The 12,546-nt window shown below is 36.4% G+C and overlaps 1 protein-coding gene across 3 annotated transcripts in view; it reads right to left on the bottom strand.

Moving 5' to 3' along the window:
- ADAM23 (ADAM metallopeptidase domain 23) overlaps positions 1-12,546 on the bottom strand; it is a 218,689-nt gene that overhangs the window by 11,729 nt on the left and 194,414 nt on the right. The window contains exon 25 of one of the 3 annotated variants that reach the window (XM_056111569.1): positions 3,950-4,040. The exons of the other annotated variants lie outside the window; for them this stretch is intronic. Within the exon in view, the coding sequence (XP_055967544.1) occupies positions 3,950-4,040 (91 nt within the window). The remainder of the gene's footprint in view (positions 1-3,949; positions 4,041-12,546) is intronic. 3 annotated transcript variants of the gene reach the window in all.

Raw genomic sequence — 12,546 nt, 5'->3', positions numbered from 1 at the left:
AAATAAGTACAACTGCATTAGAATTAGTTCAAGCTGAGTGGTAAATGAGGGCATTAATAACATTTCATAAAAGTGCCCAGGAGCATATTATTGTCTAAATACTATTTTTTTTCTTTTGGGATCACACCCGGCAATGCACAGGGGTTACTCCTGACTCTGCACTCAGGAATGACTCCTGTTGGTGTTTGGGGGAACCATGTGGGATGCTGGGGATAGAACCTGGGTTGGCTGCGTGCAAGGCAAATGCCCTACCCACTGTACTATCGCTCCAGTCCCAAATACTAAATTTTTATTCCCCTGCTTTAAGACAGTCGAAGTTTAGAAGTCAGAAACAGCTTGTCAAAGTCAAATCTGACTTTCAAGTCTTTCTCTGAAAAACATTTTTTTGGCTTCTTTACATGGACTCGGAGGTTCCAAAAAGGCAAGATAAGAAGAAAGTAGAGAACTCATTTGAGCAACTTTGAGAAAATGGGAAAAAAAAATTGCTTTGTTTCAATTGAGATGGTATTTCAACTTCTTCATTATTACTGAGAAAACTGTGGCTTGGGCATATAAAAAAGAAGAAAGCAAAAAGGACAAGAAAGAAAAAATAAAGTTATTGCAATTATTAAGTAATTGATACACATTATAACAAATTCTCTAAACACATGTGAAAAACACCGTAGCTCACTGTATGTATAAGCAAAATGGAATTTTGCAGAAAGATTTGTTCCTTTTTTTTGCTTTATTTTAAGGCCACAGCCTGCTGTATTCAGGGGTTTACTCCTGACTCTGTGCTCAGGGGACAGCCCTGGAAGTGTTTAAGAGACCACATGCATGCTGAGAATTGAACTGGAGCTGGCTGGGTGCCTATATTATCTCTCGAGTCCTACAAAGATTATCCTAAATATCACATCGTTCTGGGTGCTAATATACAGGTTCAATGTTGTCCAACAGCAAAATATTCTTATTTTGATAATTATAAAACCCTGTTCCAGAAGTTACATGTTCAATTCAAAAGCTCCTCTAAAATCCTTAGATTTGAAGATGACATACATTTCTGTGTAAAAATTCTCTTTTCTGCTCACATCTGTGCCCTCAACTCTGTACATAAATGGGTAACACTCTCTGAACAACATGAAAATTGTGCGCATCCTATTTTTACCCACCGCTGTGCTTGTATTTGTGGAAAAGTGAAGATTGACTACAATAGGAGTCTTGGAGATTCAGTTTCTTCATACTTCTGGACTTGTGACATACTCTTAATCTAACCACTGAGATTCTGCAGACCACAATAGGTTCTTAACAATATACCAATAGTAATAACCTAGAGCAATAAGGGCCTTTTAGCTACTATATATTGAGCACCTACTATGTGCCAGGTACATTTCTAAGCACTTGACAAGTATGACCTCATTTGATCTTCACAATACATACATGAGGTAGGAACTATGACTCTCTCTGATGAACAGCTGAACAATCAGAGGTTTCTAGAAATTAAGAAGTGACCACAGCAAGACCTGAAGATAAATTTGTTTGATTCTAAAGCTTACACTATATTCTTGAGGGTCAGCCTCCAGGTCTAGCTCCCAGGCCAAATCTGGCCCCACTGCCTGTTTGTATAGAAATTTTACTAGAGCAGAGCTAAATTCACTTGTTTACAGATCGTTTATGCTACAAAGCAGAACTCCTAGGTTATGGTCCACAGTCTGTGGACTGAAAAGTCAAAATTATTTACCACCTTGCCATGTACGGAAAGCCTGCTAACCCCTGCTCAAATACCATGTTAGGCTAGCTGATATGCTTCTTCCCCGCATTTTAATGAGAATCAAAATTTAAAACAAACATTTAAAATATTTATATTATCATCCATACTCTGCTTTAAGCATGATTTGTACCTTATCAGCTTATTTGAGAATGGGATTGGAATTAATACATAATCCATGTAAATTTATTCATGAATTGTAACTGTAAATGATGTGATAAAAATAAAAGCAGAAAAATAAAACCTATGTCTACAAAATACTGAGTCTGACAAGCAACAATATTACTAGGAAGCCCCAAAACAATCCATTATTATATAATATGGATTTTAATTATAAGAAATTTAAACCTTGAAGGTAAAAAAGAACAGGTAAAAGTACTTAGACCACAAACTATAAATATTTTAGGAAAAATGTACATATATTGATGTAGACTTACCTGTCACAATCAGAAATAGCTACAAACCAACAACACTGGAAAGAATGAATGGAAACAGGTCTGGTCTGGTAGCAAGGACTATGCTTTAGAACAAAACCCTTGACTTTTGCTTATTTCTGAGTCCATGAATATGTATTCAAATATATCCCTTCAGTTAGTGCATTGTGGCACACCGCAATTATGGTAAAATAAAAAATGGAAAATGGAAGCATGATGATTTTAGAAACTTTTCATCAAGAGGGAAATTTCAATAAATGTGCATAAACATGTATATCTACTTATCTATATATCTATGCTTAACTCAAAAGGATTATTACTTCTTTACATAATCTAATCAATTGACCTGGGAGAAGTTTTACAGGACAAAGTTCTTGCTTACTCTAAATATTTTATTTGTTAGAGATCTTATTTTACAAGAAGATGGAAAATACCTTGTCCCATATTTCCATTCCCTGTGCTAACTAGCTACTCTATTCTTAACTGAGGGATGTGAAAAGATCAAAGTTTGCTCAAGGCCCTTTTATCCTTGGCAGAGAAGTTTCAGAGAACTTAAGCACAGGGTGGGGCCCATGTACCTGCTTAATTCCCTTTTGTGTCTGGGAATCCCAGTCTCAACAAATAAGAAGAGTATCTATGTGCTACACTTACAGGAGAGGACCAGGTGATATTACCAACAGGATCAAGGTCGGGGCTCTAATTAAAGAGAAAGGGAAATCATGACAGCTGTCTTGTCTAAAGACCAGTGATCATGAGAGCCATATCTCACGGAGAATGAACAGCTCTACTGAGAATGTGGAGCAAGTAAGAAGTAACCCAAATAAAAGCACCAGGAAGGCTGGGTCTCTGGAAAGCGCAATGACTAGATGCATAAAAAATACTGATTCCAACATTGGCTACTTTTAAGATAAACCCACCAGAAAATTTCTATCTTTTTACTTCTGGTTTTGCATATTAGGATTAAATAGCTTCTCATTCCTCTTGTTTGTTTGTTGTTGTTGTTGTTGTTTGGGGCCATACCCAGTGGTGCTTAAGGGTTACTCTTGGTTCTGTGCTCAGGGATGACTCTAAGCAGGGCTCAGAGGACCTTATGGAGTGTCAGGGATCAAAGTTGGGTTGCCAGTATGCAATGTCCTACTCATTGTACTATCTCACTGACCCTGATACCTTTCATTTTTAATGCCCCTATTTCCCAAATACTTCTGTACATTTCTAATTGAATTAGCTCATTTTCTAAGAAAATTTATAAGGCAATTTCCTATATCTTCTTATTAAACATTTTGCTGGAACCTCATTTACACTTAAAGCAAATTATTTTCTAATTTTTAGTGGCTATTATGCACAAAAGAAAATATAACTGTGGATAATTCTCAACGTACATGCAGAACCTCTTTGACTGGATGAACATTAAAATTATTGTAAGGGTCCTAAAATACACGTATATAACAAGAAATAATTTTCAAAAAGGAAAAGGCTGTGTTTTAATGTGACTTTTACAAGTGGAGAAACAATGGAAGTTTAGGACCCGACCTTAATTGTGAAGACATCATAAGCACCCCAGTGATATTTTATGCCCCACATTGTTCCAGACAGGAGAAGTTTCTCCACTGCACAAGACAACCACAGGACATAAACACATTCAAAACACGCCACAAGTTGCACTATCACAAAAACACATCAACAAGACAGCACACGGGGGAGTCAGTATCAAGGAGAAGGCCACACACCAGGAACCAAACAGAAACACTCTGAAACTCAGAAAGATGCTTACTCTATGCCCCACCCTGTGCCTCCAAATATCACCCCCAGGGCCAGAATGGTGCCGGCCACGGCCCCTATGAGCCTGCTCGTGACCAAGTTCACTGTGTGGAGGGAAAAACGGAGATCTTTTAACAAAGGAAATGAATTGCACACTGATGTCACTAACATACAAAATATCTGCTCAGGAAATGCTGTGAAAGGCAGTTCAATGTTGAGAACTTTGCTTTAAAATTTGAAATAAGGAACAACATACACACTGAAAATATTTGAGACTACTTTTCAATTTACCTTCAAATGCCACAAATCTTAATTAAGGACATAATCTCCTAGAAATACTTAAAAACACATGAACTGTTCCATTGGAGGGATAGTCCCTATAAGGAATGAGGTAAAAATGAAGATGTAATTTAAATTGCACAACCATAAGTCTGTTTTATCAGTTAAAGTAATAAATCATCGGCATATTTTTTATTAACTTCATAGACAGAATAGAAACAATACTTAAGAGACATCATCTTAAAATTCCATAAAATTCAATCTTGTGAAAATTCTTACAGATTTAGAATAGACTGTCTTTAAAATAAAAATGCATCTTTTAAGACCCAGAAAGGCCTTTCACCTGAAAAAAAAAAGCATGTTTCAAATAATTCTCAATTTTAGGTGTCTCTGATAATATTTGCTCTCATTTATAGTCTCTAGCATGTAAACTGCATTGAGTGAATGTAAGGGACTCTGCGAGTCTAAGGCCAGCTTAGATGGTAGTAGTGAGGAGAGAAGTAATGCCACCAGCCACTTCTCCTGCTTCTGTGTGTAGTTGTGCTCCACTGAGCAGAGGTCCCGAGTTCCTGTCTTGCATAGGGAAATAGAGGGCAGGGTGTTGGAGTCGGAAAAAGATGACAAACTACGGTTGAGTGCTGAGTGTCTGTGTGCAGACAAATCTGTGGACTTGTATGCATTCTGTTTCACTTTTGTGAACCAAAATCACTGGCTTCAAATCACATTTCCAATGAAACAGAGATGAGCTTCCACATGGCTGTGTTTACACGATCTATGCTGTGGAGCTCAGCAGAGAACCAGGACCCAAAGTCAGATTTTTAAAGCTTCACATTGGACTCATGGGTCTTTTATGTTACTTATTTTTCCAAGGAAGAGAGAACCTTGGATATATAGCCCTGCGAGCAACTGGGCAGATACTTCATTTCATCTCAGGGCAAATAACATGAGGTAGTCTAGCTTTGCAATTAATGAGGCACAACCTAAGCTAATCTTGGAAATAAAATAAAAGAATGGAAGACACAACAGAAAATAGAAAATCTGCTGGCAGACTGTGAAGAAAGAAAGGAAGATGGACAGGTAACATAAGTGGCAATAGTTTCCAAATACAATATATGCTCATGCTAGTAACCAGAATTATTACTCAGACTTCTGAACTCCAGGAATCAAACCTGGGTTGACCACATGTGGGATAAGTGCCTAATTCCCTGCCTCTATAATGTTTTATTTTTAAAAAATTATATATTTGATTTCATTAAAATTTTTTATTGATTGAGATTCTGTGAGTTATAATACTGTTAATGGTGGTTTCATGCATATAATTCCAACATCACACCTAGAACCAGTGTACCCACCTGCCTTCCGCAAGCACCCCTATGAACCCCCTTTCAAACTTTATTCACACCACCAACTCCACTATTTGGATCAGTTCTTCCACAGTGTTGCCTTTTCCCCCTTGCTTCTATCTTGCTATGTATCTTTTAGGTCGCACATATGAGATCATTCTGTATGTATCCCTTTCTCTCTGACTTCACTCAGCATATAGTTGCATCCATGTTGCTGCAAATTCCATTTTTTGGTTCTTTCTTAGAGTTGCATAGTATTCCATTGTGTATGTATAGCACAAATTTTTGTTCCATTCATCTGCATTTGAATAATGCCTTATTTTATTTCTTTCATAATATGAATCAACTATGATACATTATATTTTGTCTTGCTACTCATATAAGTATAATCTTTCTGAGTAGGATGCTTACCCAAGTAGGAGCTGGGAGTATAGGGGGATTGGACTGGGGAGAGGATGGAAAAGAAGGGGTTAATGGTGGAGGGAAGCAGACACTCTAGTGGAGAGTGTAGTGCTGGAATTTTTAATTCATGAAATCCTACGTTAACAGTATTGTTATAATTAAAAATTAAGTATCATGAATTATAATTAAATTCATGAATTATAATTCATGAATTAATTCATGAAATCCTACGTTAACAGTATTGTAAACCATGACGCCTAAAATGAAACAAAATTTAAAAATTAAAAATATATAAGAATATACTGTTACTTCTTATATTTTTCAACTATATATCTTAAATTGGGCTGGAGCGATAGCACAGCGGTAGGGCGTTTGCCTTGCACGCAGCCAACATGGCTGACCTGAGTTCGATTCCTCCACCCCTCTCGGAGAGCCTGGCAAGCTACGGAGAGTATCTCGCCCGCATGGCAGAGCCTGGCAAGCTCCCCGTGACGTATTCGATATGCCAGACACAGTAACAACAAAGTCTCCAATGGAGACGTTACTGGGCCCGCTTGAGCAAATCGACGAACAACGGGAGGGCCTTTACCGTTACCTTTATAGCTTAAATTATGGAAAGAACATACATTTCTAAAATGTGATTGATACTTAATTTTTAATTATAAATAATTTTTGAACATAGAATAAAACTATTTCTAAAGGCGTTTGTATTTACTCTAAATGAAATTTCCCTTTTGTGGGTTCAAGAGAATTAAGATATCCATCATGTAGGTGATAGACATACAATCAGAGGAGCAAGATATGTCTCCAGACACTTCAAATGTCTAGTCAAGATAAAAAAATTTAAAACTCTCCTCTGATTAAGAAAAAATATCTCTAAATTTTGATAGTGTGCATAATACCAAAGCAAGATGAAAATGTGAATATAGTCTTTTCCACTGTGTTCTCTCTCTTCCTCATTTTCCTTCCCTCGAACTGCTTTTATTTCTGTTCTAATGAAAATACACATACATTTCATTTAATTCTTTTTTTCCATTTAATTCTTTTTTATTATTTTGGAGGGGGTGATATTCAATTATGATCAGGGCTCATAATTCTGGTTCTGTACTCAGGGATCACTCCTAGCAGGGACTGATGCTGTGTTTGGCAAAGTGGTGAAAGACCTTACTTTTCATTTCATTAAACCTAGAGATGGGACTCAAGGTTTGCTAGAAAAACAACTTCATGTCAGGAATTTAACTTTGTTCACCAGTTCTTGTACATTTGCCTTTCACCTAATATGTTTGGGAAAACTATTACTTCTCAGTATTTATTTACCTATTTATTTACTATTGAATTCCTTTGTTTGTTAGATGATATTTATAATGACAATGAATATTTGATCCCTGTATCTGGGGTCCTAGATGCTAAAAGACAGAATTTTTGTTAGTTTGTTTGTGGGACATACCTGCAGAGGTTTAGGGAACCATGTGGGTTGCTGGGGATTGACCCCACACTATTGATGCGCAAGACAAGTGTCCTACCTGCTGTATCATCTCTCTAGCCCCTTAAGTGTAGAATTTTTAATATATATATTACATATATAAAGATTTATAAAATTATAAATTACGAATTTTTTCCTTTCCTTCAGAGTTTCTACCTTATATATGGAGTTCTTTCACAAATAAGTCATGTTTTAGATATTTTGAAATTAAAAGCTTATTTTTCTTTTGTTCTTCAAAATTAACTTTGCGTGTGTGTATATGTGTGTGTATGTGTGTGTGTGTGTGTGTGTGTGTGTGTGTGTCTTTAAGGATTAGGCCACACCTGGAAGCACTCAGCTAACTCCTAGCTCTGTGCTATGGGTCACTCCTGACTGTACTGGGGATGGAGGATGTAGTATGGAGACTTGAACCAGAGTCTGCCATGTGTAAAGCAAGCAGCAGATCCATTGTATCATCTCTCTATCCCTTCTTTCCTTTCTGAGAGTTTCTGAAATAGGAAAGCACGTTATTTAGTTCAGGTGATTCTGTAGGATACAATGTTGATATTCTAAATCGACACATTATATAGTTATACATTTCAACATATATACATACATATATATACAGACATACAATCAAATCTCACTATTTTCCATCATTTTTTTAAAATGTAAGTTGAGTTTTAGGCAGATTGGGACAAATGTGAAAAATGACCTATCTCATAAAAGAATATAGTTTCAGTCACTTTCTATTACCAATGACAATATTATGGAGTTTTTCTGAACCCAAATAAAAGAAATTGACAGTTAAATATTAAAATTTGGTAAAGCTGGGGTTGGAGTGATAGCACAATGGGTAGGGCATTTGTCTTGTAAGCGGTCAACCTGGGTTCAATTCCAGATCCCATATGGTCCCCCGAGCACCGCCAGGAATAATTCCTGAGTGCATGTGCCAGGAATAACCCCTGTGCACTGCCAGGTGTGACCCCCCCAAAAAATTTGGTAAAGCTTTAAATTATTTATGATAATGCTGTTAATAAGATGATGCATGATCATAATTATATGATAACTATAACATCTCCAATCATCTGAACCACAAAATTAAAGATGTGGACATATAGGTTTTGCATATATCAAAAAAGATGTATGTAAAAGATAATGTAAATAATATTTCTCAAAGAACTAAGACTTAGAAATTCTTATCTTCAAAGTACTAATTTCTAATAATGTAATATTTCTTTTGATATGGATAATTAGAAGGATAAGAGGAAAAGCATGACCTGATTATTATTATACTATTAAACCAAAGAGCTTAATAGTTTGAAAGAAGGCTCAGTGCAATAATAAAAAAATGCACTGAGCTCAAGGCTAGGTTATGTTATTTCTTACTTTTGGCTAAGCCCCTAAATTAGTTATTGAATGTTAATTAAATTGGATTTTCTCAACTGTAAAACAAAAGCCCTGGTCTCAATCACCAGACAAGGATTTCTCAACCTTTAACTCTGAAGATGATGGAGGGTTTGAGCCAAACTTTCTAGAAAAGGCTCAACCTGACGTTAATAAGAACTTGTGACATATTCTATTTTTCTTCCCTCTATAGTGATGCAAACCAAGCAGTAAGAAATATTCCATTGAATTCCATAATAAGCACTCTCCAAGGAGGTTTATAAATTGACAAACATTATAGCTTCTTAATATAGCTATCACTGTAGCAAATGGAAACTTTAGAGCTTTAAGCAGAGTTCAAACATATTCCACCCTTGTAGAACTGATCCAAACAATTTCAATGATTGCATTGGAAAGCGGTTGGGAGAAAAGTGACCAGAAGAGTCTTTTTAGCTGAAATAAATGAGAGTATGGAAAACATGAACAAAATATGTAATATAAAATTATTTTATAAAGAATCCTTGCTCAACTGATATTTTCTTTGAGATGTTATTACTTTTAGTTTAGGGTTTTTATTTGGAGTATGGTCACACTTGGCAAAGCTCAGGGTTACCTCTAATTATTCCTGGTGGTATTCAGGGGACCACATGGGATGCTGGTGATTGAACCTCGGTCAGGCTCAGACAATGCAAGCACCTTACCCGCTGTGCTATCTCTCCAGCTTCCCTCCCCCTTTAATTTTTGTTGGTGTTTTTAAATAATGTTTGCTAGAAGAACTGGATCAAATACTCTAGCCTGCTTTAAAATATGGGTCATTGGTGGACAAGTGTAGTGAGTACAGAGTGACTTCAAAGATAATATTTTGTGAATATGTTTTGTCCTTACTCAGAAGGATAAATTGAATTTTTATTCTTCTAGGAACTTGAGAGTTGAAATAAATGAAATGCCCAAACACATAAGACTACGTTTGACATCCTCCAATCAGTGGCAATGTCACAAAATTTGCTTTTATGCTTACTAATTTGGTCTTGATCTAAGGGATGAAACTGGATATAATTTATATTATGTCTCTGTACAGGCTAAACAGTTACCTTTTAATCTTACTTCCTGAATTTTTCTTCAAGACATGGAACCCCATTGAAATTAAGTAAACCTAAGTAAACTTTAACACTTCTCAGTGTATCTGTGCACAAAAACTTCATCTATAGTATGATAGACCACCATGTGGGTGTGTCTCATTATATATATATGACAAGCATATGGGGAGGGCCCAAGCACTGTCTTCAGTGACAAAAGCATTAACTCCACTAAGCTGATTATGAAAAGGAATATAAAAATTTCACAATTCTGTGAGGTTCCACACAGAAAAACCTTGGCAGGAATCAAGAAGACAGTAAATATCTTACTTATGGCCAACACCCATCCAATTCACTATACCATACGATCCTTGAACATTGCTGGGTATAGGTTTGGTGGATTCTGAGCATCTCCAGGGTGGCTTTGGCAATCCCAGTCATTGAAGAGCCCTCACAGCACCATATTCTTGGTCCCTTACATTGAACCACTAGCCTGGTTGGCCAAGAATTGCTAGAGGTGGCTTTAGTTCCCCTGAGTACCACTTCAGAGGTTCCCTAAACATGGTGGCATTGCATCAGCTGCTGAATCCATCACCAAGAAAGTAGTGATTGTTTCACTGTGATGATAAACCTGTTATTCAAGAAAATTAGCAATGACATTTCTTTCATTATCCTGAAAGGTAATGGACACAAGACTGAAGCATATCTTCTGTGCCAAGGATATGCTATCAGCCAAGGATAAAAAATAGCCAAATATTTTATGTCGATACAATTAGAAGTTTCTGTCTTCTCTCTTAGATCATTTCTAACTTAACTATCAAAAATAGAGTCCTGTAGCAAAATCAATTCGTGAAATTCAAATTTTGGCTATTTAGCATTTTACTGGTGTTATTTCAACTTTTCTGAAAATTTAATTACTTATAATCAACTACGTTTTATTCTATCAGTTGAGAATTTTTATAAGTACCACCCCAGTAGAGCTCAGGGGTCACTCCTGGCCTCAATCTGGAAGTGTAGACAGAACAGTCAGTGCTCAGGTCTGGTGAAACTCAGAGCTATGTGGTGCCAGGGATCAAATACAGGGCTTAGCACATACGAGGGACATGATGGTCAACTTGAGCAATGTCTGTAGTCCAATTTTTTCCAAGTTAATCAGGACTGTGAGTGAGTTATGAGGATTCTAACAATTTCAAAACCAAAGGTACCCTGACTCCCATGACTCCATTGCTCTTGATAAGAATGAAAAGGAACACAAGCAAAATGAAAGAACTATACCAGATTTCTTATGGGGATTTCCTCTGGGCTGTGGGATAAAAGGTGATACTTATTTTCAAAACTTCTAATCTTTTATTTTCTTTTGAATCTTTTATTTCCAAATTTTTTAAAGATAAGGTGTAGTGCTTCAAAGAGTCAAAGGTTATATATAGAAAAGGTAATAAAAATAGCACATTAAGTGGAGGAGAAAGTAAAGCAAAGCAAAGGGCAGCTGCAGACGCTGCCTTCTCTAAAGAGCAGCTCTTGCTGCCTCCAAAGTTTTAAGGCATGAATGCATAAGGGAATAAAGTCAATTGGATGATTAATAACTTTCTACTCTACCTAATTAAAAAAAGGACAGTTTCAAAGTCAATTCAGCTCACATCATCTGTTACAATGCATCACTTGAGGAAACTGCTTTAAGAGAATTACAGACATACATTTGTAGAGAGAATTTGGAAAGAAAATCTGTTTCTCTCAGAGATTCTAAATTGTCTCTCAATCTGGAGGTGGATCCCCAAATTTTTTTTGTTCTCACTTTAAAGTTACAAAAGACTAAATGTGAAAGTGTAATTGGTTCCCTTTTAAAAATAGGAGAAGAGAAATAGACTATGAGGGTGGGCTTATGGTTTTTATGGAATTTTAATAGCATGAGTATATTAAGCAAATGCAGAAAAAGTGTTTTAAGCCACCCACGACTACTGAGCAATACACATGCACCCAAATCAGCCTAAATCTCTTCAGGAATTGAAGTCTAGAGCAACTCTTGTGATTTTAAAGTTGCATTTTCCCATATGGATAATACTGTAGTTGGGGAAGTTTAAACAAATTTTTTCTAACACTTAGAAGATAAAAATACAATTTTGATATATATATTCCTACCTGTGGAAGAAAAGCATGATAGTTATTCATGAACATACTGCTATTACCATTTTTCAAAAGCACCTATTATATAATGCACTGGGGTGCACCACTCTTACCTAATTCTAGCTCCTAAAATGCATTGCTGTAGAGATTTAATATGCTGCTACAACTGAAGATATTTCCAGACCTTTGTAAAACCAGATGAGGGGTTGGGAATAAGGAGGTGGTGGGATAATGACAATCATATCATGAGACATTAACTACTACTACCCGATGGAATGAAAGAAAACCTGGGCCTGACCTCAGGCGTTTGGGCCCGGGGGCTGTCCTGCCTCTAGTCAGCCGGATAACTATACTGTGTCACCTGACCTAATCATCTAGCCTTCTCATCAACAAAACGAAGATGGATCTAGACAGCCACCACATTCTAAAATTCTAATCTCTTTCCTTTTTTAATGACTGATAATTAAAACAAAGGTTCATATCCTTCATGGTTTTCCTCTTCATTGCATTTTTTATATGGGGGCCACACCTGGTGGGGCAA

Source organism: Sorex fumeus, unplaced genomic scaffold (assembly GCF_029834395.1).
Source record: "Sorex fumeus unplaced genomic scaffold, SorFum_2.1 ptg000014l, whole genome shotgun sequence".
Classification (NCBI taxonomy): Eukaryota; Metazoa; Chordata; class Mammalia; order Eulipotyphla; family Soricidae; genus Sorex; species Sorex fumeus.
This window is presented reverse-complemented; position numbering and strand designations above follow the sequence as displayed.